The sequence below is a fragment of the Equus przewalskii genome, chromosome 2, assembly GCF_037783145.1.
Source record: "Equus przewalskii isolate Varuska chromosome 2, EquPr2, whole genome shotgun sequence".
Classification (NCBI taxonomy): domain Eukaryota; kingdom Metazoa; phylum Chordata; class Mammalia; order Perissodactyla; family Equidae; genus Equus; species Equus przewalskii.
Genome location: NC_091832.1, coordinates 4,519,816 through 4,542,577, shown reverse-complemented (window position 1 = coordinate 4,542,577; position 22,762 = coordinate 4,519,816). Strand labels below are relative to the sequence as shown.

Below are 22,762 nucleotides of genomic sequence, written 5' to 3'. Positions count from 1 at the left end.
CAGACTCTGGCAGGGGAGGGTCAGCGCTGGACAGGAGGATGGTTCCCTCTGTCCTGAAAAAGGAAGAAAGGAAGGAGGAGGAAAGGATGGGTGTCGGCCCAGAACGCACTTGAGTGGATGGGACGAGCAGAGGGGGCTTCTGTCTTACCAGACCCCTGCACCTCTCAGGGGAGCAGGCCGTTATTAGCCGGCCAGGGCGAAGGCAACAGATCTGCGAAGAGGAAGCTGACACAGCTGCCTCAGGCAACTTGAGTGTGTGTGTGTATGCGTGTATAATTACTAAGGGACGGAAGCCCTGCCACGTGGTAGGAGGCCTAGCTGGGGCTGGCCCCTCAAAGCGTGCAGCGGAGGATATGTGATGAGAAGTGACTGTCCCTCTGGTTCCATCTGTCAGAGAGCCCGAGGTGCCTGCGGGGCTTTCTTGCTCCCCCATGTCCATCCAACACTCCCACTGCACACTCCCAGTGCCCCCTTCCTCCGCCTGGGAACATGGGGTCCCTCTGTGCATGTGCTTGATCACCCTCTGGGGACAATTTAAGAGCCCCTGGTGGGTGGGAAGCCGGTGTCCCATAGGGGAGCACCAGGAGAGCGGGCACCTCTCTGTCAGGAGGCCGTGAGAGGAGGCTGCTGGAGCACAGTTCAGATATAGCTCCCTTCCCTGGGACAGGAAGGAAGCTTCCGCTGCCTGTGGAGAGCCAGGAGCTAACGTTAGCAAACAGCTAACGAGCTCCCACTCCGTGCCAGGGATGGTGGGTGCCAGGGATGGTGGGATGTTCCACGGAAGTAGCACGCGGACAGGCCCTGGCCTCGTGGAGGTCAATGTCACCCCACTGGTTGCATAGTCTTTGTTCAATCAGACTGCTGGAGTGAGGCGCTTGCAAGCAGGTGGAAAGGGCACTGACTCTGGAGTCCAGAACCCCAGGCCAGGGTCAGTCACTTCACTCAGAACCCTCTGTGTCCACAAAGTGGGGTCGTCCGGCCTCCTTTGTTCCTTCCCAGCTGGCCCTTCTGGGAGGAGCGGCAGTTGCTGCACACCCGCGAGTGGCCGCTGCTCCGTCCCAGCATCCTTCCCCTGGCACACAGAGGGTGTTCGCGGGTGCGTGTCCAATTGCGTTCTTGGACATGGTGTGAAGAGGAATGTGCAAGAAGAATCGCTTGGAACACTGAGCTTGCGCCTACAATGGAATTCTTGAATGTGCATATACGACAGCTTTGCGGATTAAACAATGGGAATCTTTGTAGAATAAATCCCCAGAAATGCATGTAGGAGATTAGTGCTGGCTGGGAAGTAAAAGCTGCAGTATGTACAAGGAACGGCTAGTTGGCGAGGTCGGTGTGCCCAGTGCACCAGGGGCAGAGCCCGGAGGGCTCGGGGCTGAGTTTAGAAGGATGCCATGCGGAGGCCAGCGGGGAGAATTCCCAGTGGAGAAGGGGGGCAGTGAGGAGTCTGCGGTCACCGGCGGCGGCGAGCAGGGCGCCCGGATGGAGTGGATTGACATGGTTCGGGGGAGGCGAGAGGGGTGGCTGGCCAGTGACAAGGCCGACCCCAGAGACGCCGACGACGTGGGCTCAACCAAGCGGGGAGACGGCGCCGCACGCCGGGCTCAGGGTGAGGGGCGGAGAGAAGGCGCTTCCGGAGCGTGGGCCGCCTTCCAGCCCAATTAGGATTTGGGATTGTTTTATCCTCCCTCTGAGCGTAACCTGACGCTGGTGGGGAGAGCGGGGCCGAAACCCGATGCTTCAGGCCGGGGGCTCCGTTAATGTTTAATCAGGTAGTCCGATGGGGCTCGGGTGGCGTGATCTCGCCGGCCCTGGGCGTCGCGCCCCCACACCCTAAAAGCATTCCGCCGGGGCGTCGAGGCGCACGCGGCTGCAGAGCGCGCAGCGCCGCTCAGCTCGCGGTCCAGCCCGGAGGAGCGACCCAGGCAGTGAGACGGCGCCTTCGTGCGCTTGTCCCCGCCGGGTCTCAAGCTCCCGCGAACGCACGGTGCCCCAGACTGCAGGGCGCAGGGCGCGGCCGGCGTGCACGGCGCGCTGCTCCTGGGTTCCCCTGCCAGAACGCACACCTCTCTTCCCCCCGCGATGGGCACGTGGTGGCCGCTGCTGCTGCTGCTCTTGGGCTCCGCGGGCGCCCGCGCGCACGACCCCGACGACGGCGACTACGAGGAGCTGGTGCTGGCCCTGCGGTCCGAGGAGGACGGCCCGGCCCACGCGGCCCAGTAGGTGGCCACTGCCACCTTCCGCCGCTGCGCCAAGGTACGGCGCCGGGGTGGGAGTCGGCGGCGAACCCGCCGCGGGGACCCATGCGGTTGACGTCTCTTCTCCGGCCTCAGTTTCCCCCATGTAAGGCAGAGGCAGGAGTGAAGGTCTCCGAGGGTCCTCTGCACACCCGGCGACGGGTTGGCGCGGATCCTGGGGCCTGCAGGCGGGACGGTGGGGGTCGGGGACGGCGGCTGTCCGGGGCTGCGCTGGGGCGCGCGGCCGCGCCGGGCGGCGGGGAGGTGCGCGCGGGTGAGCGACCCGAGGCGCGGGACAGGGCGAGCAGAGCGCTGCCCGGACCGCCGCGGGTGTCAGAAGTTCCGCACCGCCGGCTCCCGCGGGTCAGGGCGTTGATGCCTGGAAAGCGCTTGGAACAGCGCCGGAACGAGGGAACAGGCTCGCTATTGTTGTGGTCCTGACGCGCTTCGGGGAATCTGGGCAGCGGCGGGTGTGCGTGGCGGGGAGTGCGTGGGGGCGCGCGGGTGGGGGTCTTGGAGAGAGCGGGCATTGTCCAGACAGGGGTGGGGCGGGAGAGACCCCGAAAGATAGGGGCGGGGGGCAATTTCTTCAAGCCACAGACCTCATATTCTAGTATTGTAGTTTTTTCAGCTGAAAAAAACAAAACTGAAGTGGAAGAGGCCGAGTTATTCCCGAGGCGCGGCCGGGGTCCCTGGGGCTTGGGCCGGGGAGGGGCGTCCGGGCTCCAGCGGCTGGCGCGCCGAGGGTGGGCGGGGCGGCCCCGGCCCCCGGCCCCCGGCCCCCGGCTGACGTGCCCTCCGGCTCCGCCCTTCCCGGGGCTCCGGCGGCTGCGAGGGCCAGCACCCGGCCCGGTGGGAGTCAGCGCCGGGCAGGGGGGCCCTCTTGTCTGGCTCACATAGGAGAGGGAAGTTCACTGGTCAGAGCGCCCTCTTGCTGGTTCCCCAGCCCTTCACCTTCTAGAAGGATGTCGCTGGGTTGTGGCAAGGATAAGGGCATTCCAGGTCACTATTCCCCAAAATATCTGTTCTAGAAGTCGTGAGTCTCCCCGACCCCCCCAGAAGTGAGCAAGCAGAGGAGGGACAACCTCCTGAATGAGCGCTTGCGGCTGCTTGTCCTCTGGTGGACCTTTGGAACAGGAACCTCTGAAGTTCATTTATTCGTTCTTTCAATGGCTATTTTGTGGGACTTGAATTTAGAATGAAAATATTTTCGGCAGGCAGAGAAGGATTTTACACCAATCCTTTTATTTTCCTCAGGAGAAACTGAGGCCCCGAGAGAGGAGGTTCACCCCCTTGGTGCATTAGAACTCGGCTTCCAGGAGAACTCTCCTTCCACTGCACAGAGTGCCCTCTCAATTCACTAGATTTTCATTTAGCGGAGGGCATTTTAGATGGGCCTTTGAAGCATAATTAGGAGTTTAACAGATGAAGGTGGCAGGGGAATTTTATTCTAGGGGAGAGGGTAGCGTGAACAAAAGCACAGAGCTGGGAAAGCCAGAGGTAGAGAATGGGGAGCACATGTCCACAGTCCCTTAGCCGCCTTCTGAATGTTCCAAAAACCAAAAGGTTTTTTGTAGTTTATTTGGTGGTGACCTGACCTGAACCGGCATGAGGTTATTCATGATTTATCCTACCTTTGTGAATACTCATGTTCGTACATTTCAATGCATAGATTACAGTTTGCTGCTCCAGACTCCCTTTGGCACTCTGACTGCCCTTCCTGAAATCCAAATCAGGATGACTCTGGACACCCATTTGACCCTAAGACTTTGGGTAGAGGCTGTGGCCTCTCTCCTCCTTGGGGTGAAGTCCACGGTGCCCGGACGGAGATGAGGCTGCAGAGGTGGAGACCGTGGGGACCCGGGAGGCGCCGGGAGCATGGACTCCAGCTGTCGGGCTCCAGGGGCCAGTGGGGGCTCTTGAGCAGGCGTCTAGGTCTGAGAGCAGCAGGCACAGGTGAGAGCCGAGTGCACAGTCTGCTCCTGCGACGGCGGCCTGGAGCCTTCCCTCCCGGGTGAGGGCCGCCCACCCTTGCTCACTCCATCAGCCGGTCCCTTTGCATTTGCAGAGCGTCTCTTTGCATTTGCTTTCCACAGACGCCTCTCAGCCTCCTGGTGGGCCTGTTCCGTTGGTGTTGCGGTCTCTACAATACAGAGGAGATATCTGAGGCTCAGAGAGGTTGAGTGACTTGCCCATGGCCACTCAGCCAGTAACTATTCAGGTCCACATTTTGGGGGCTGCCGCAGAAGGGTCATGGATGCACTAGAATGGGGAGGAAGGGATTTATTCTGACTGGGGAGCTAGGAAGGCCCCAGGCAGGGCCTCCAAGTGTGGACAGGCCTTGGTGGGCGCACAGGGAGCTGGGGCAGGTGCGGAGGAGCACCTGTGGTGGAGTCTAGCCCGCATTCCCGTTTCTGCCTGACCGCAAATTCGAGAGTGATGTAGGAAGTGTGTGAACACTGATAGTTGGTCTGCGCGGGGTCAGTGTGTCTTAGTGCTGGTTTGGTGGCTTCTCTTTCCGGCTCTGCACTCGCCTGTGCTCCCTTTGCTCTAATTTTGCTTTGTACGCAGAGGCGAGTAGAGCTCTTGTGGCGTTATTACGGTTCTTTTTGAACGTCGTGTATCACTCCTCGGGGCCAGGATGCCTGGAGGCTGCCAGGCACCTACGTGGTGGTGCTGAGGGAGGAGACCCCGCACTCGCAGCCAGAGCGCACTGCCCGCTGCCTGCAGGCCCGAGCCGCCCATCAGGGCTACTGCGCCGAGATCCTGCACGTCTTCCACGGGCTCTTCCCCGGCTTCCTGGTGAAGATGAGCAGTGACCTGCTGGACCTGGTGAGCCAGCTCTGCACGTGGTACTTCCCAAGAGTGTGGGGCCACCGCAGACGTACTGGGGACTGCCCTTAGTGTGCCCCTTGCTGAAAATCAGGTGACAGCAAACATTTATTGACACTTACCGGGTACCAAGCCTAGTGACTCCTGGCTGTATGTACAGAATGCCTTTTAAGCCTAGCCGTACCCCAGTGGTACGTCCATCTTCATTTGAAAGATGGGGAGACCGAGGTTCAGAAGGGACCACACAGCCGGCTAGGGCAGAGCTGGGATCAACCTCATGGCCTGCCTGCTAGCCGTCCTTGTGCTGATGCACCTGCTGCCTGTGGGACAAGGCCCTGGGACGTTAGTGGGGCCTGAGTCATTTTACAACAGCGTGACTGAAGAGCCAAGTTCCTGTGAAGCTGGCGCTATTCACTGTAAGGGTCCTCCCGTAGGACAGGCAGGCTCTTCCCCTCCAGCTTGGCCCCCATGTCACCCCTTTGGCCGAGGGGCAGAGGGGGGCCTGGGCAGCCGAGGACTTGTGGCCTTCCCATGCCTCTCCCTTGTCCTAGCGCCTCACATGCAAATCTTAAAGGCCTTTCTTGGTTTAGCCTCTGCCCCTGTGCCCAGCCCCGTTGCTCCCCTATTCTCCTAACTGGGTGAGAACACACGGTTCCGTTGTCACATGGATTCTCTACTGGGCTGGGGTGTGTCACAGCTTCCTGCAAACAGAGACCCAGAGTGGGACAGGCTCTTGCCCAAGGTCACATGACCTGCGAGTGGCAGAGCTGGCGTTTGGACCCAGGTCTCTTTGTTCGGCTGCTCCCCTGCTGCCCGGGTCAGTTCAGGTCTCCGTACTGCGGGTCCGCGCTGCTTTGTGCCAAGTCCTGGGGGGGCAGTGACATGGATTGGACAAGGTCCCTGCTCTTGGGGTTCCTTAGTCTATTAGGGGTGACAGGCAAGTAAATGCCTTCAACCAGCCTTCTCAACACACGTTAAGCACCTATTGTGTGCTGGCCAGCCTCAGGCCTGCCCTCGAGCTCCCATTTCAGAAGGAGAGCCTGACGTGGTGGCCAGTACAGTCAACTGGGCTGTGCTGTGCTAGGCACGGGGGAGGAAGGGATAAGGTGCTCCCAGAGCACCAGAGGGTGGGCACGGCCCCCAGGGCATGCAGGGTGGCTTCCCAGAGGGGCGGGGCTGAGCCGCGGATGCACGCCTGCCATCGAGAGCCGAGCCGGCTCTGGTGTTGCAGCAGCCTGAGGTCGATCCCAGCTCGGCTCTTCCTGTCTGTGTAGCAGGGGGCTGGTCCCTTCCGTGCTGGGTCTCAGTCCCCGGCCCGTAGGTCCACGGGATGATGGGAATGGTCTCATGCGGATAAGTGTGATTGCGAGGTGTTTAAGCAGATGCTGAGCACAGAAAGAAGATATGGGCAGGTTAGGGAGCCTCCTGGGAGACCGAGGCACCCAGAGTGTGGGGCCACCGCAGATGTACTGGGGAGTGCCCTTAGTGTGTGGTGCGGTGGCCAGCTGTTGTAGCCTCTGGGTCGGAAGGGTGGGAAGAGGAAAGAGTGTTGCCTCTGCAGGCGGGAGTTGGCGGCCTGGAGGATGGGCTGCTAGGGGGAGCTGTGGTCACCGGAGATCAAAGCCACTGGCAGCCCTGCCCTGAGGGGAGGGGGTGCAGAAGACGCCCGCTTATCCCCAGACTCCTGCTGGTGCCTTCCCCAGGCTGAGCCCAGCCAGAAGCCGCCGCAGGGTGCTGGGTGCTGCTGGTCGCAGGGTCGGCTGCCCAGCGCAGGGTGGGCGGAGAGGGTGGGGAGTGGATCTGGGGGCACGCAGGATGACCAGTGCCGTTAGTGGGCTGGAGTCCAGGTCCAGCCTGCCCAGGGCCTGGGCACTGCCTGGCTCCCCAGATGACACGTCGAGTTCAGAATCCTTCCTTAAAGGACCCTCCGCGCCGGGCGTGCTGTGTGGGGCTCGGCTGCTGAGATGTCGGAGCGCCGGGCCCAGCAGCCTGCTGGAGTGAGGACACCCCGGCGCCAGGAGGAGACCCGCTGGGACAGCTGGGAGGGTGTGGGGTGTGACTCGGGACAGGTTTGATCAGGTGGGGCAAGGGCTGTGGTTGTGTTTGCTGTTGGCCAAATGGCTTTTGAAGCAGAGCCGGCATCTGGCTTCTAGAGGCCCTGAGGCTGCCCCACGTCCAGTACATCGAGGAGGACTCCTTCGTCTTTGCCCAGAGCACCCCATGGAACCTGGAGCGCATTATGCCTGTGCGGCCCCAGGAGGATGAGTACCACCACCCCGCCCCAAGTAAGGCCCTGGCTGCACCTGCCCCTCTGCATTCGAGCCGAGTCCACCTGCCTCTCTCCCCTCCCTGTGGTGGCCCTCCCCCTCAGGGGCTTCAGAGTGCGGGGGCTGCCTCCATGGACCCCTCCTCTGTCTCGTTCCTCCTCAGCGCCTTCCTCTTGCTCCAGGTAGAAGGCAGTAGTCTTTCCTTGAGTGAGCCCCTCCCCCACTCTCTAAAAGTCTGACATCCAGGTGTCAGAGGGCCTCTGGTGTCTTGGGGGGAGAATCCTTCCTTGTCCCTTCCAGCTTCTGGTGACCGCGGGGTTCCTTGGCTGTGTCTGCATCGCTCCCATCTCTGCCTCCTCCTTCACCGGGCCTTCTCTCTGGGTGCATCTCTCCTCTTCTGTCTCTTATGTGTTACCGGGTTTATGGCCCACCTGGGTAATCCAGGATGCTCTCATCTGGAGATCCTTAACTTAAACACTTCTGCAAAGACCTTTTTTCCAAAGAAGGTCACAGTCACAGGTCCTGGGGGTTAGAATGTGGGCATACCTTTTTGGGGGCCATCATTCAATCCACTGCACTCCCCTAGGCCAGAAGCAGACACAGCCCGTCTCCTCCCCCACTGGGACGCCCGTGGATTGCCTTCCTTCCCGTGCTCCCAGTGGTTGTGGGAAATGGCTAGAATGGAAGGCAGGTGCATGGAGCCCATCTGGAGTCACAGAAGGGCTTGGCGGGATGAGGAGCTGTTGGGCTGGGGTGGGGCAGAGCTCAGCAGATGGTGGGGGGTGGGCTCTCTGGGCCAGGAGAAGACCCTTCCTTCACGAGAAGGCCACATGGTGCAAGGGGGGACAGGCACAGGCTTTGGGGACGACTGCTGCCCTCAAACCTAGACTTCAGCACTCTTAAGCTGTGTGACCTTGGATAAGTCACTGACTCTCTCTGAGCCTCAGGTTCCTCTGCAGAAGGGAGGCAATGGTAGTCCCTCCCTCGGGGGCTGTTTGAGGGCCTGCGCCCTCTGCTCTGCAGACATTCTCCTGTGGGGTATGTTGTGAGGCTGTCACGTCAGCCCTTCTCTGTTCTCTTCTTCTGTTCCACAAGCAGCCCTCGAGCAGCCTCCGTGCTGCAGGCACCCTGATGGGTACTGGGGATGCAGAGACGAATGAGCTGGACTTGGCTCTGCCCGCAGAGCGTCCCGTGTGCGGAGCAGGTCTATCCGCTTCTTTAGCGCTGATGGTTCTGCCTGGGGTAGGGGCATGACAAAGTCCCCCTGCGGTGAGGTGTGGAAAGGGCAGGCCCACAACTGCTGAGGGGCAGAAAAGGCTTCCTGGAGGAGGCGATGTTCAAGCCAAGACCTGCAGAGTATCATTAGCCACGCAAAGGGGCGGCTGTGCAAGCAGAGGAGAGGCCATGGATGGAAGCCCCAAGGCAGGAGGGAAGGAGACCCAGAGGAAGGGCAAGGAGTGGGGGCCTGGGCCTTGGCTACAGTCTGAGCTTCTCAGGCACAGCAGGGCCTGCCTGGCGAGAAGGAGTGAGCTCCCCACTCTAGAGGTATGCAAGCAGGACCGGGCAGCCACCTGCCAGAGGCCACAGAGCTTCCCGCAGCAGGCCAGAGGCTGGATGAGGCCATTCCAAAGTCCCTGTGCCCCTGAGGGTGATAACTCCTCTTGAGGCCACTTTCCCCCTCTGTGACATGGGACAACAGTAGTCCCCACCTCACATGGGGAGGATGTGAGGGTAGAGTGATGGCTTCTGGGAAGGGCCCAACAGGCCCTGTGTCCCGTCCAAGCTGGCCCTGCCCTGTCTGGCGTCTCATTGGCTGCCCTTGGCTTGTGCTTTGCTCGAGCTGTGGAGGGAGTAGGGGACTGTGGGGGCGTTCCGTGCCGGAGCCTCTCACCTGGCAGCATCTCACCAGGAGCTGCCCCTTCGCCCCGTCGGCCACGCTCACAGCCTCCTGTCCCTGTGCCAGAGGGCCAGCAGTCAGGTCGTGGGCGGGAGCGGCTACTCTCCAGTCCTGAAGAGGGCGGAAGCTGCCTCCCTGAGCCTGGACCCTCTGCTGGGGCCACAGCCGGGCCCTTGCCAAGCTCAGCTTGCTTGTGACCTCACAGTGGTCCCGTCACCCCTGAGCGGCCCAGGAACAGCTCCTGGAGCAGATGGTGGTCCCTGGCATGGGTGGGCCTTGGGCAGACTCTCGCCTGGGTTGACACGACGGCCTCCTCAGCCTCCTCCCCACGCGCCTGAGGAGCACGGGCTGAAGCTCGCCGGCTCGCTCTCCTAGATGCGTGGCCTGTGTCGGTTAACGTCTACAGGCAGAAACATCCCTCTTACCCTGTCTGGAGGGCAGACCCTGGACTGGCTGCCGAGCGTCTGTGTCCCCAGCAGCCAGCTGGGCTTCTGCTTGGAGCACACTGGGCGTGGCTTATGGGTCCTGCACCATCTGGCCCCTGCCCACCTCCCCGGCCTCATCATGCATCTGCCTCCTCAATCTTTCACAGCCTGGCTCACCATCTGGTGGTTCCTCTGGGGTGGCCAGCGCCCTTTGGCCTCCGATGTCCTCAGGTCTGAGCTCAGAGCCCGCTTCACCCCACCTCTTCCCAGCGTGGCACCTGGCATGTGATAGGTGCTCAGTGATGAACAAAAACTAATACTAGGCTGGGGAGGGATCCGAGTTGCAGCGAGCAGCTCCACTTGTCCTGCGTCCCGGGAGGGGCTGCGGTCCGCTGGATGCAGAAGGCAGCAAAGTGCTCACTGGGACTGAGCAGTGGAGGGTCCTGCGGAGACTGGAAGCCATGGGGCAGGGCAGGGCAGGCAGCGTGCACACAGGCCACAGGCCGGGCTGACAGCCGGCTCAAACCAGCTCAAACCGGCTCTAGCTCTTCACCTTACAAGTGACATGGTGTGGAGGGAAGACACTGCCGGGGGGCTGGCCTGGCCTGGCCTCAGAGCTGTCACTCAACTGAACTGCTCTGTAGTGGGCTGAATGGTGGCCCCAAAGATACGTCCACCCAGAACCTGCAAATGTGACCTTATTTGGTAAGAAGGTCTTTGCAGATGTAAGATGAGATCATCCGGATTATGCAGTGGGCTCTAGACCCCATGACACGTGTCCTTATAAGACAAAGGCAGAGGGAGATTCGAGACACACGGAGGGAAGGCCCCATGAGGCCGAGGTCCAGATGGGAGGGATGCAGACCCAAGTCAGGGAAGCTGGCTGGAAGCTGGAGGAGGCAGGAAGGATCGTGCCCCGGAGCCTCGGGGGGCGTGTGGTCCGGCCGATGCCTGGATTTAGGACGCCGGGCCTCCGGAACTGTGAGGCTCAGCTTCTGCTGTTCTGTCTGCTGAGTTGGTGCTGTTTTTCTGGGGCAGCCTCGGGGAGGTGACACCCGCTCGGCCTCCGCCACGCCTCTGTCCTGAGGGGAGCATATGGACATTTCCTGAGGTTACTGCAGTGGCTGTGGAGCCAGCTGCCCAAGCAGAGGGACTGACAGCCCCCAGGCCGCCCTTTGGGTCCAGCCAGCATCTCCTGGGTGCTCCGGCGGTTACTGAGCGACCCCTTCGTTCCTGCTGGTGAGGCCCCCTCCTGGGCCCTGGCCCATCGGCCTGGCCGGACTTTCCGAGAGCAGCTCTGGGGTCTGGGGCTCTTCGTCCCTGATCTTCCTCCCCTACTCTGTCCACAGGTGTCGCCCCTGCTTTCTGCTCCCTCCACCTCTGTTGCTCTCCCCCATAAGTCTCCTGCAGGCCTCATCCCACCCTGTGCCTGCTTCTTGGAGAGTCTGGACTGACCGACTGCAAATGATGGTGGGTGGGGGTGGGCTCCTGGTGACTTCCCAGTGCTGCTGTTTCCTCCGAGGCTGCAACTTGGGTGGGCTGGAAACAGCCAAGGCGAGCAGTCCTGGGCCCTGGTGAGGAAGCGTGGCCCTGGAGCCGGGAGGCCCCGGCGCCCCCTGCCAGCCTCAGTGTCCTCTCTGTGAAAGGGGCTGGCAGCTCCGAGGGCCAGACATTCCTATTACTCCTTTTAAAGAATGTGTTGTCCTTCAGATCTTGTCGTGCCTGCCTTTCAGGCTCGGGGAGCTGTGAAAAGTCACAAATAGGGCCTTGGCCAATTTTATGCCATTATATTTATTATTTTTTGAATGTGCATATTGTTATTTCATATTAATATTAGTATTACGGAGCCAGACGATTTGGTTCTCTGCCTGACTCTACCACTGCCAGCGCTGTGACCTAGGACAGCTCCTTACCTCTCTCTTTTCCCTTGTCTGTAAAAGAAAGATACAAAAGGGCGTCCCTTGAGAGGAGTTTTTGAAGGTTAAAGGCGTTAATATATTTGAGTGCCTGGGCAGGGCCTGGGACAAGGCAGGTGGCTTGTTTGTTTTAAGGATTACATTCACCTCCTGGTTATTCTCTCCGCTCCACAAGCCGCGCCCTGGAAGGACGGAGCCGGCCCGGTGGAGGTGTACCTCCTGGACACCAGCATGCACAGCGGCCACCGGGAAGTTGAGGGCAGGGTCACAGTCACCGACTTCGAGAATGTGCCTGAGGAGGACGAGACGCGCTTCCACAGACAGGCAAGGAGGGCTGCCCGTCCCTCACCCCTGAACCTGAGATGGGTGGTGACTGCCACCCCAGAGTGTACGGCTGTCCTGCTGTTCCACAGCTGTCACTGTCCCCTCCCTGCCATCAGTTGTGGGGTGGGGCGGCCCATCCAGCACTTGCTGATATATCGCTGGGCAGTGGGCTTCCTCACACGGGCCTTGTGTTGGTCGAGCAGGCGGACAAGTGTGACAGCCACAGCACCTACCTGGCGGGTGTGGTCAGCAGCCATGATGCTGGCGTGGCCAAGGGCACCAGCCTCCGCGTGCTCAACTGCCAGGGCAAGGGCACGGTGAGCGGTGTCCTCGCAGGTGAGTGGCGGCGCTGGCCCGAGTGGGAGGCGGCTTCTTGACCAAGGTGGCCAAGGCGGCCTCTGTCCCAGAGCCACAGAGCCCTGAGGACACGAGCACAGATGGAGACACCGAGGCCCACAGGGGGCAGGGGCTCAGCAGCTGGGGTCGTGCACCTTTGACCCTGGGTCAGTGGTTTTTCCACAGGGTCATGTGGCTCCTCTTTTCAAACACTTTGACGTGGTATGTCTTCTGTCATGCTATTCTGGATCCCGATGGCCCCTGCGGAGGTGAGCTGAGCACACTTCCTGGTCTTCGGCCTGCTCACCTCTACACCTGGCAGCCACTCTCTTCCATGGCTGACCGGGCCCCACAGGCCGCTCCAGCAGGGTACACACAGTGGAGGCACCGGCAGAGACTTTGCCAGACTCTTGCCGGTTTCTCCCTCCAGTCCAGCCAGTGGGCCTCTGGTGAGGTCCGGCAGAGAGCCGGGACCCTGGGGGCCGCTGGACAGAGGAGGGCAGGAGCTTTCTCTTACTGAATCCCTCCTGTGGCCAGATCTTGAGTGAAGGACTTTGTACACCACACCCTGAGGCTGGCATTGTGATACCTGTTAAACGGTTGATAAAACCAGCTCAGAGAGGGGAAGTGACTTGCTCAGGGTCACACAGCTAGAGCTGAGGACATCACTGGGGAAGGTGCTGGCACTGAGCTTGCCCTCCCCTGTGAGCCCCCGGCCCTGTGTGGATGCAGCCCCTGGGCTGGCCGAGGAGCCGTGGGTCTGGTTGCAGGGCTGAGGTCAGGCGCTGGCCTCGTGCCTGGGGAGGGAGCTCTGCCTCGATTCTCTCCTGGTCAGGGTACCGGCTTTGATGTTTGGTTTTAAAGGGAGCATCAGTGACCCCTGCCCATTAGGTGACCCTGGTCCCACCAATAGCAGTGTCGTTGTGAGGAGTGCGCAAGCTCCTGTGTTCAGGCACTCAGCGGTCCTGGCGCGTGGCCGTGGTCAGCTGCGGCCAGTTGTGGCAGTGCTGTGGTGGTTAACACGCTTCCCGCATGCATCATTCAGGGGTGTCCAGAGCAATGAAACCAACAGGAGGCGTGTGCGTGTATCCGTATACCCGGTGAGCGCTCTCCGAGGGACTGGGGCGGGCTGCCACCTGCAGGGCAGGAGCTGATGGCGCAGTCTGGAGTCTGAAGGCGTCTGCACACAGATTCCATCCTCCTTAAACGCCCTCAGTCATTTCCCATGAGGCCTCAGCTGTTGGACAAGGCCCGCCCCCCGCTCTACTCAGGCTCCTGACTTAAGTGCTAGTCACGCCTACAACACGCCTTCACAGCAGCAGTCAGGCGTGTGGCCCAACATCCAGCCTGCAGCCCGGCCAAGCTGACCGTCAGACCAGCCCCGCACCAGCCTCCAGGGGGCTGGGGGAGGGAGCGTGGCTCCCCAGGGTGGCCTTGGCTCTATCCTCAGGTCTGGAGTTCATTTGGAAGAGCCAGTGGGCCTAGCCCACTGGGCGCTTGGTGATGCTGCTGCCCTTGGCAGGAGGGTACAGCTGGGCCTTCAATGCCGCCTGCCAGCGCCTGGTGAGGACTGGGGCGGTGCTGGTGGCCGCTGCCGGCAACTTCTGCGACGACTCCTACCTCTACTCCCCAGCCTCGGCTCCCGACGCCAGCCTCGGCTCCCGAGGTAGGCGCCCCCAGAGTGGAGGGGAAGGCAGGCTCCTGGGCCGGGTGTCGTGCCGTCCCCAGAGGCTGAGGGCAAGCTTTGGGAGGAGTTGTCGGGGACCCTGGTGCAGGAGCCTGGGTGGCAGAGAGGTAGCCTGAACTGCCACCGTCCTCATTTGAGAGCACTGCTGTCCTCACTCCACCCCCCCATGCAGCCAATCCCATGCCCTGGCCACCGTCCCTTGGAATGTCTCCTGAATCCCCCTGCCCCTTCTCCTCATCGTGTGACCTTGGTCCTGGATCCTGCTGTCTCCTGGGTTGACCCCACAGCTCTCACCTCTCCCCCTCCCTCTGCTTCTTCCCCCAGGCCACCCCACAAGGCCCCAGGGGCTCGGCCTAAAACTCACAGCTGCCCACCTCACTCGCCTGCCCAGGACCCTCAGGGCCTCCCCACTGTCCACCCCCAGGCCCTGCATGATGGGCCCCAGCCCCGCACCACCTGAGCTGCCGAGGCCCAGGGTCGCTCAGCAGTGCCAGTTCAGGCTGTGAACCCAGAGACAGTGTGTGTGCCTGGAGGGGCTGATGGCTTGGCGAGGCTGTGCTGTCCGTTCCTCCGGCCACATGTGGGGCACCTACTGGGTGTCAGGCTCTCTGGGCACTGGGGGTGCCAAGGGAAAGGAATGTCAGGGACTTCCCAGGCTGGGAGGTTTGGGGGCAGGGAGGGCACAGACGTGAGCCCGGTGGGAATGGCCTTCCCCGGCTGCTGCATTTAAAATCACATGAAGTCACTGGAGCCCGCACGCCTGCCCACCTCGCCTGCTGCGTTCTCTGCAGCGCTGAGAGCCACCCCATGCACTGAAGGGTCTACTGTTCGTTTATTGCCTGTCTCCCTACTAGAATGCAAGCCCACAGGGGCCTCGGGACCGTCCCTGGCATGTATATGGCGGGGACAGAAAGTAGCCCCAGGGCCAGGGTTCCACCTGTAGAGTCAGGTTTCCCTCCGGAGGGGATATTTGAATGGGACTCAAACATCTGCCCGGCAGACAGCAGTCGGCCAGCTCAGCTGGCAGAGTCTCTGTCCCTGCAGCCCTTCTCTACCTGCCACCCACCCCCTCGCCTCCCCAGGTCATCACAGTTGGGGCCACCAGTGCCCAGGACCAGCCAGTGACCTGGGGGTCCTGAGGACCAACTTTGGCTGCTGTGTGGACCTCTTTGCCCCAGAGGATGACATCATTGGCACCTCCAGTGACTGCAGCACCTGCTACACCTCGCAGAGTGGGACGTCGCAGGCCACGGCACACGTGGCTGGTGAGTTGCCGCCCTGGCACCTCAGCCCCCATGATTCGAACAGCCCCTTTGGCAGGCAGGGTCTGCACCAGGACCCTGTGTGCCAGGCTCTATGCTGAGCATGGGGGACCAAAGATGAGTCAATGATGGTGCCCCCGAGGACACTCAGTCTGATGGGGAGGCAATTGCACAAACAGAAGGAACACAGAGCAGGCAGGGCTGTGTCAAGGGGAACCCAGGGGAGGCACCTGGCCAGCCTGAGGCCTCCCTGGAGTGGGGACATTTGATCTGGGGTTTGGTGGCTGAATAGGAGTTTACCTGGCAAATAGAACAGCAGCTGCCGAGGCCCAGAGATGTGAGTGCAGGACGCAGGATGTCTTACTGTGTGGCTTTCAGTGAGCCCGGAGTTGCAGGTAGTTTAACTTCAGGAGGAACAGGGCGCTGTGTCCGTGTGCATGCAACGTGTGTGAGCATGTGTGTGTGCACCAGGAGAGGAGTCCTGGGGGGAAGGAGGGCCAGCCACCACATCTCATGGTTTGCCGGCTGCCGCCAGGCATCGTGGCTGTGATGCTGACCGCTGAGCCAGAGCTCCCCCTGGCCAAGCTGAGGCAGAGGCTCATCCGCTTTTCTGCCAGAGGCGTCATCAACGCGGCCTGGTCCCCCAAGGACCAGCAGGCGCTGCCCGCCAACCTGGTGGCCACACTGCCGCCCCATGCCCCAGGAGCACATCAGCAGGGCGGCCCCCTTACCCCCCTTCCCCCTCTTCCCTTCCCCTCCCTTCTCCCCTCTTTCCATCCTCCCTTCCCCCCTCCCCCCCTCCTCCCCGCGCCCCACGTCTGGAAGGAGGCCGCCTGCACCCCCGGGAGACGGCCAAGCGGCGGCTCCGCTCCGGGAGGGCTTCGCGGGCCTCTAAACACGCTCAAACGGAGAACGAATCGGGTCCTTTCAGCCCGGCTCCCGTGCCTCGGGCAGAGAGACTCGAGCCCTCTGTGAGCGCAGCCCTGCTGGAGGCGCCCTCCCCAGCCCCTGCTCACCCCGGCCTTGTCGCAGGTGGGCAGCCGCTCTGCAGGACCGTGTGGTCGGCGCGCTCGGGGTCCCTGCGCACGGCCAGCACCCTGGCCCGCTGCGCCGCGGACGAGGAGCTGCTGGGCTGCTCCGGCCTCGCCGGGAGCGGGAGGCGGCGGGGCGAGCGCATCCAGGTGACCTGCACCCGCCGCTTTCGCGAGCATCCGCCCTGAAGGGGGCGCCTGCTTCCAGGCCCGGATCAGGCCGAGCCCTCCGTGACGCCCGTCAGCCTCTGTCCCCCGCCTGCACGGGGGCTGGGCTGGCGCGGGAGGGCCACCTCTCATGGTACGCGGCGGGGGCTGCCGGAGAGGCCGCGCTGGGGTCCCGGAACACTCTGCGGGCTCGACGGGGTCCCTTGCCGGCGGGGCGGGGCGGGGCGGCGGCGTGTGTGCCGGGGGCGCCGCCTCTGGACCCTGGGCTCCAGGGCGCTTCCCACTCTGACGACCTGTGGCACCGGCGGCTGAGAAATCTCAAACTAGCGAAAGAGGAGAATTGGTGCTGAGGCCACAGCGTTGCACAGATGCCGTCTGGCCGGGCGTTTTGGTGGCAGGGCCGCCGAGGCCGGAGGGTCGGGGTGGGGGGGTGGGGGGGCTGTTCCCTGTGGCTGAGCAGGCTGGGGCCGCGCTCCGGGTCTGCACTTGAAGCTACTCTCAGCGCCAGGCACATTCTCACAGGAAGAGCTGCCCGTCTGCGGAGCAGTGTGACTTGGGCAGGAGTGAGCTCCTGGTCCCCAGAAGGGGCTGGCAGGGCAGGGACACGGGGAGGGGCTGAGGGCATGAACCAGGTGCCCGAGTGGCCCCTGCGCCCCTCTGAAGCAGCCTCCCGTTTCTGTCCTGTCTCTCAGACCCAGGGCTGCAGGCGGGTCTGCCTGGCCCACAACGCATTTGGGGGTGAGGGTGTCTACGCCACTGCCAGGTGCTGCCTGCTGTCCCGGGCCAACTGCAGCATCCACACGGCTCCGCCAGCCCAGGCCGGGATGGAGACCCATGCCCGCTGCCAGCAGCAGGGCCATGTCCTCACATGTGGGAGGTGGGGCCCCCCCAGGGAGCAGGCATCCTGCCCCACCCGGCTGTTCCAGTGCTGGAGTCCGACTGCCACGCTCGAGCTGGGCAGGCAACCTCTCCTCTCTCAGCCCCGCTTCCTCCTCCCTAAGAGGGAGGGTGGTAGTACCTGCCTCACTGGGTTGCCATGAAATGAGTAAGACTAGGAACACCAGGCCTGGAGCATGGCAGGCACTTCCCAACAGGCAGCACAGTGCAGGAGAGCCCGTTCAGGCAGTGGCTCAGAGGCTGCGTCTGAAAGTGGAGCTGACCTTGGTTTAATCCTGGCTGTGCCAGTCAACAGCTGTGTGACCCGGGGAAGTTACTTAACCTCTCTGTGCCTCAGGTTCCTCATCAGTAAAATGGGGATGATGGGTGCTAAGCTCCCAGCATGGCTCTGGGACAATATAAATGCTGTCATTATCATCAGCATCACTCATTGCTTTAAAATCCACTCTCTGATGTAGGATAACTGTGGATGGGCCAGCTTGTGTCAAAAGCACACTCTGGGCATGTAGCAGGGAGTCACAGATGGGGTCCTTGTTGGGGGTCCAGGGAGGGTGCCCCTCAGGTTGGGAGGAGGCTGAGCCATCCTGCTTGGATGGAGCATGGGCCGTACTGGGGAGAGTCTGGAGAGATGTCGGGCGACGGGCCTGGCATAGCTGACTCAAGAGCGGGTCCTCCATCGAACATGTACTGGGAGCCCCTGAAGGTTTAGGAGCAGGAGGGCGACAAGTTAGGACCCGGCTACGGGAAGAGCCGGCTGCGAGGTGTGCAGGCTGAGTTTGCAGTGGAAGGACGAGCCCATCAGCTGGCTGGTGCCCTGGGCCAGGGCGGAGGCTCGAGCAGGTCCGACAGCGCCGGCCGTGCTCTGTGGGGGCCTGGCTTGGTGGGGGTCCATCGTGTTCCGGTCACTCTCCCCTTTGGGGGCGTGCGGCAGACAAGCCTGGGGTCCATGCCGGTCTGCAGCCCGCGGCCGCACAGCTCCATGTCCGTGTAGGCGTCTGGATAGGCCCCTTCCACAGCGCAGGGAACTGCACCCGGGTGTGCTGAGCGACTTCCCCCAGGCCCCACAGCCAGGACACAGGGGATTCTGGGAACCGTGATCCCCGACAGCGCAGCACGTGCCCTGTGCCGGCGCTGGGCTGGCACACAGCCTCCCTGTGGGCAGGTGTGCTTGCCTTTTACACACAGGGAAACTGAGGCTTGGCCTAGCTGAGTAACCACTCTCCATGGTCTCATAGCCGGGGTGTCTGACTCACAAACCTATGGAGGGAGGCCCTGAGAGCCCCAGACAGACATCAAGTTCACCCCTGCACTTCCACCCAGCTGGCTGGGCGGGAGGGGTCTGGGGGTGATCCGGCTCCTCCTCTAGCATCTCAGCCCTTAGAGCCCATCTCAGTGCTCCCCATCTTTGGGTGCAGAGGACACAATGTTTTCCTTGAGAAAGTAAGATTCAGAGAGGTTGAGTGGCTCTCCCAAGGTCACCCAGCATGTCAGCAGCAGAGTTGAGTTGAGAACCCAGGAATCCTGTTGCTCATGCCGGCATCTCTTCCCTGCCTTACCTTGTTCCGGGTTTCCCAGCTCTGGCCTCAGATCCTAGAGAGATGGAGTCTGACGGGGGCGGGGAGGAGAGACAGAGGCTCTCCCGGCCTTCCAGCATCTGAGCAGGCTCCGACGGGGAGGCGGAGGACCCAGGCACCCCGGGCGGCCTGCGGCAGCGCCGCGAGGTCAGCGCGCCCCGTGTGTGGGCCGCAAGGAGGCCAGCGTGCACGCTTCCTGCTGCCGCGCCCGGGGGCCGGAGGGGCTGGAGGGCCGAGTCCGGGAGCGCGCGGTGCGGCCCCGAAGAGGTGAAGAGGGCGGGCGGGGGGTGGCGCCTGGCGCCCGGGGCGTGTGACGGTGCCGGCGCCGGCGTCTGTGTCGCCGCCACACCCGCGCGCATCGGGGGTGGCCTGGGGGTGGCGGCGTCTGTCGGCAGCCGTCAGGGCTGTGTGGCCGCGGGTGCGTGTCCTCGGGGGCCGGTGAGCGGCCCCCGGCCCTGCGCCCCCGCGGAGGACGCGCGGCGACAGCGGAGCACAGGGAGGGCTGGTCACGACCCGGAGGAGGGGACGCCTGGGCTAGTGCGGCAGGAGGAGGAGGAGGGACCTGCGAGACGGGCGAGGCCACCGGCCGGCTGAGGGCAACCCGCAGGGACAGCTGCTCCGCGAGGCTCCTTGAAGGGCCGCTGGGGCCGGGCCGGGAAGCCGGGAGTCGCTCGCAGGAACTCAGAGGGTTTAACGCCCAGGACTGCGGACCGTGGTGGGGATGGCGCGGTGCTGGGCGGGGTGGGGGTGGGGGGCGTGGTTCCGCTGGGCTCGCGCGGCGGGTGTGGGGGGCTGCGGCCTTCCAGCACCATCGCAGGCCTTGGGGATGCAGACCCCGCAAGCTCTCCTCTCCTGGAGCGCCCACCCCTGTGGGAGGACAGTCCACAGAGGAGCAGTCTCACAGAGGACTTAGAGGACGCCACGGAGAAGAACAGCAGGAAAGGGAGCGGGCGGGTGCTCAGGAGGGGCCTCACTGAGAAGGTGGGGGACATCCCAGGGAACAGTGTTCCGGGCAGAAGGGACAGCCAGGGCAAAGACCCTGAGTGGGGGCGGGCCTGGAGAGCACCGGGAACAGACAGGAGGCCAGTGAGGTGGAACCGAATGGGTGGGGGAACCGAGAGAGGACAGGGCCCGGTCAGGTGGGGCCTGAGGGCCACAGTAAGGACTTTGGCTTTTGCTCGAGTGAGTGGGAGCTGTGCAGGGTTCTGAGCCTGGGGGGCCGTGATCTGACTCGGATTTGACCAGGCTCCTTCTCGACGCTGATTGGAGAGGAGACTGCGGGGGGCACGGGCAGCAGCAGGGAGACCACTGGGCAGCTCCTGTGAGGGTCCAGGCCCAGGTGGTGAGGGCTCCGCCCAGAGGGCAGCATGGAGGGTCCTGGAATCTGCAGGGGGAGCCCATGGGTCTGACGGGCTGGATGCGGCGAGAGGAGGGGCAGGTGATGCCACGGTCCCTGCTGAGCTCCCGGATAGGTGGTGCTGCACTGACCGAGGGGAGGCATGGGGCACGGGTGTTGGGGGAAGAGGAGGAGTTTGGCACTAGGGAGGAGGTGGACGTCGCCTGGGCCCGCAGGCCTGGCTCACAGCCTGCGTGCTGTACACTTGCTTTCTTGTCCCCTGGCCCCAGCAGGTCACCGTGGCCTGTGAGGAGGGCTGGACCCTGACCGGCTGTGGGGTCCTCCCCGGGGCCCTCCGCACCCTGGGGGCCTACCCAGTGGATGACACGTGTGTGGTGAGAAGTTGGGACGCCGGCACAGGAGGTGGCACCGGGGAGGAGGTGGCGACAGTGATGGCCATCTGCTGCAGGAGCTGGCCCTCAGCGGAGCAGGCCCCCTGGGAGTCCCAGTGACAGCCCTGGGGACGCACGCACAGGGAAGGGGGCCGGGCCCGGGTGCTGGGGTTCCAGGTCTTGTCTGAGCTTTGAAATGGCTCCTTCTTTCCGGGTCCTCAGCCCGGGCCCCAGGGGACAGGCTGCTGGTGCTGGGGGTGGGCAGCGCTCCCTGCCCGGGGCAACCTGCTCTCTCAGCCCCTCCCAGGCCTGAGCTGAGGGAGGCTGGGTGTGGCAGGGCTGCAGGCACTGGGCAGCCCCTCCCTCCCTGCAGGGCTGTGCCTAGCACTCGGCCATTAACGCTGGTCAAGCCATGCCCTGCTTCCTGCAAGCGGCTCCCAAGATGCCAACACTTGGGGGCAGAATGACCTTTCTGAGCCTCTGCTCCACATCAGGCAGGCAGTCCCCGGCCTCCACGAGGGGTAACAGTCCTCACGTGGGGAAGCAAGGGGGACCTTGAGGGCTGGCAGGGGCCAAGCATCAGTCAGGGGAAGGGAGTGTGAAAGGCAGAGAGGCCCCTCACTTCCTGCCCACTTGGGGGGCCCCTTTGGGCTCCTGATTAACGGAAGACCAGTTTTCCATGCCTCTAGGGGTGCAGGGTGGAGGGTAGGCACTGACGGGATGCTTCCCCAGATCCTGCCAATGCTTCACAATGCCCAGAGTGCTTCTCCACCGGCATCCTCAGAGTTTCAGAGCAGCCCTGTTACAAGGGCAGGGCCTGGCCTATCCATTGGATAGATAAGGACATTGAGGCCAGAAGAATGAGCCCCTGGTCAGCTGCCAAGAGACCTTGGTTCAAGTCCTTGCTTTCTCTGGAGAGTTCTCCATCAGTCCATGGTCTCCTTGGGCCCTCCCAGTCCTGTGTTAGGACTCACCTCCTGGAAGACAGCTTTCACTGATAAAATTCCTAGCTCCTGAACCCACCCCTGGGCCCCCAGCAGCAGCATGAGAGATCCAGCTAGAGGCTGGAGACAGGTCCCAGTGATCTGGGCTGTGCCTTTGTTTCTCTCAGCTGCCCTCGGCCTGCTCCTGGCAGGGAGACATCACCCCCGGGCTGACTTCAGTCTGCAGTGGAGGGCTCCATGCCGGCCATACACCTTCTCTCACCCAGGCCTTGAGCCCACCCCACACGGGACATGTTGTCATCCCTGCTTTAGGGAGGGAGAAACTGGGAACCAGAGAGGGGGCGTGCCTGCCAAGCTCACACGGAAAGTGAGGTGGTGCCAGGACATGAGCCCAGATTCGGCGCACAGACGCGAGGTGACTGAGGACAGAGCACGGGGTGGGGGCACTGGCTGATCCAGCGTGACCCAGGTGGAGACGCCCTCCGAGGGATGGGGGGCAACTCCCCCTCCTCGAGCTCCCCCCGCCCCATGCAAACAAACAGGCATGCATTTATCTTTTCGGTCTGGGTTTGTAAACAGCTCTCTCGCTTGCCTTTTTATTGCAATGAGCTTTTCCAGACCTCTGTTTTGCTTTTGTAACTTGCAGATATTTATTCTGGGTTTGGTAGTGTTTTTATCATATGGTGACTTTTTAAAATAAAAACAACTGTCATGACTTGCCTGCCTTTGTCCAGCATGATGCCTTGCTTGTACCAGCACCCGAATGGTTGAAGAAATCAAGTACCTGATAAGGCCTGGTCCCTGTCCTAGGATAGGTCAGTGTCTCCCCGCAGCTTCCCAGAGGCCCCCAAGCAGCCAGGGTCCCCTCCCTGGTACCTTGTGCCTACAGCCTTCTGGACACTGTCGTCCACGCCCACCACTGAGCTCTGGGCCCCAGCTCTTTTCGTTCTCCGCTCCCTGGTGCCTGGCACAGAGTCAGCGTTTAGGCAATCAGTTGTGTGAGTGCCCAAGGCTTCTGTAATGGGTCAGCACTATGTCCATGATCATTTCTCATGATGGGAAATTAAGAACAGGCTTAGAACTTTCCAGTTGGCCAAGTACAACGATCCGGCTCTCGGTGGGTCCTCCCAGCCCCGCTCTGAGGCTGGCGAGTGTAGCTCTCCTGAGCAAGGCCTCTCTCTACACAGCCCATATCATAAATGGTGCGAGAATCTGCCTACAACGGCAAAAACCCTCC

The 22,762-nt window shown here is 62.5% G+C and overlaps 1 protein-coding gene across 1 annotated transcript; it reads left to right on the top strand.

Annotated features, from left to right (window-relative positions):
* Positions 1-1,971: 1,971 nt before the first annotated feature.
* Positions 1,972-22,231, top strand: PCSK9 (proprotein convertase subtilisin/kexin type 9). The gene is given in 13 exon segments (XM_070591334.1): positions 1,972-2,256; positions 4,878-5,069; positions 7,225-7,347; positions 11,764-11,898; positions 12,102-12,234; positions 13,685-13,881; positions 15,004-15,046; positions 15,049-15,186; positions 15,719-15,901; positions 16,216-16,364; positions 17,075-17,415; positions 18,891-19,161; positions 20,396-22,231. Coding segments are annotated over 13 exon segments (2,385 nt in total). The 5' UTR covers positions 1,972-2,082; the 3' UTR covers positions 20,702-22,231.
* The last annotated feature ends 531 nt before the right edge of the window (positions 22,232-22,762 follow it).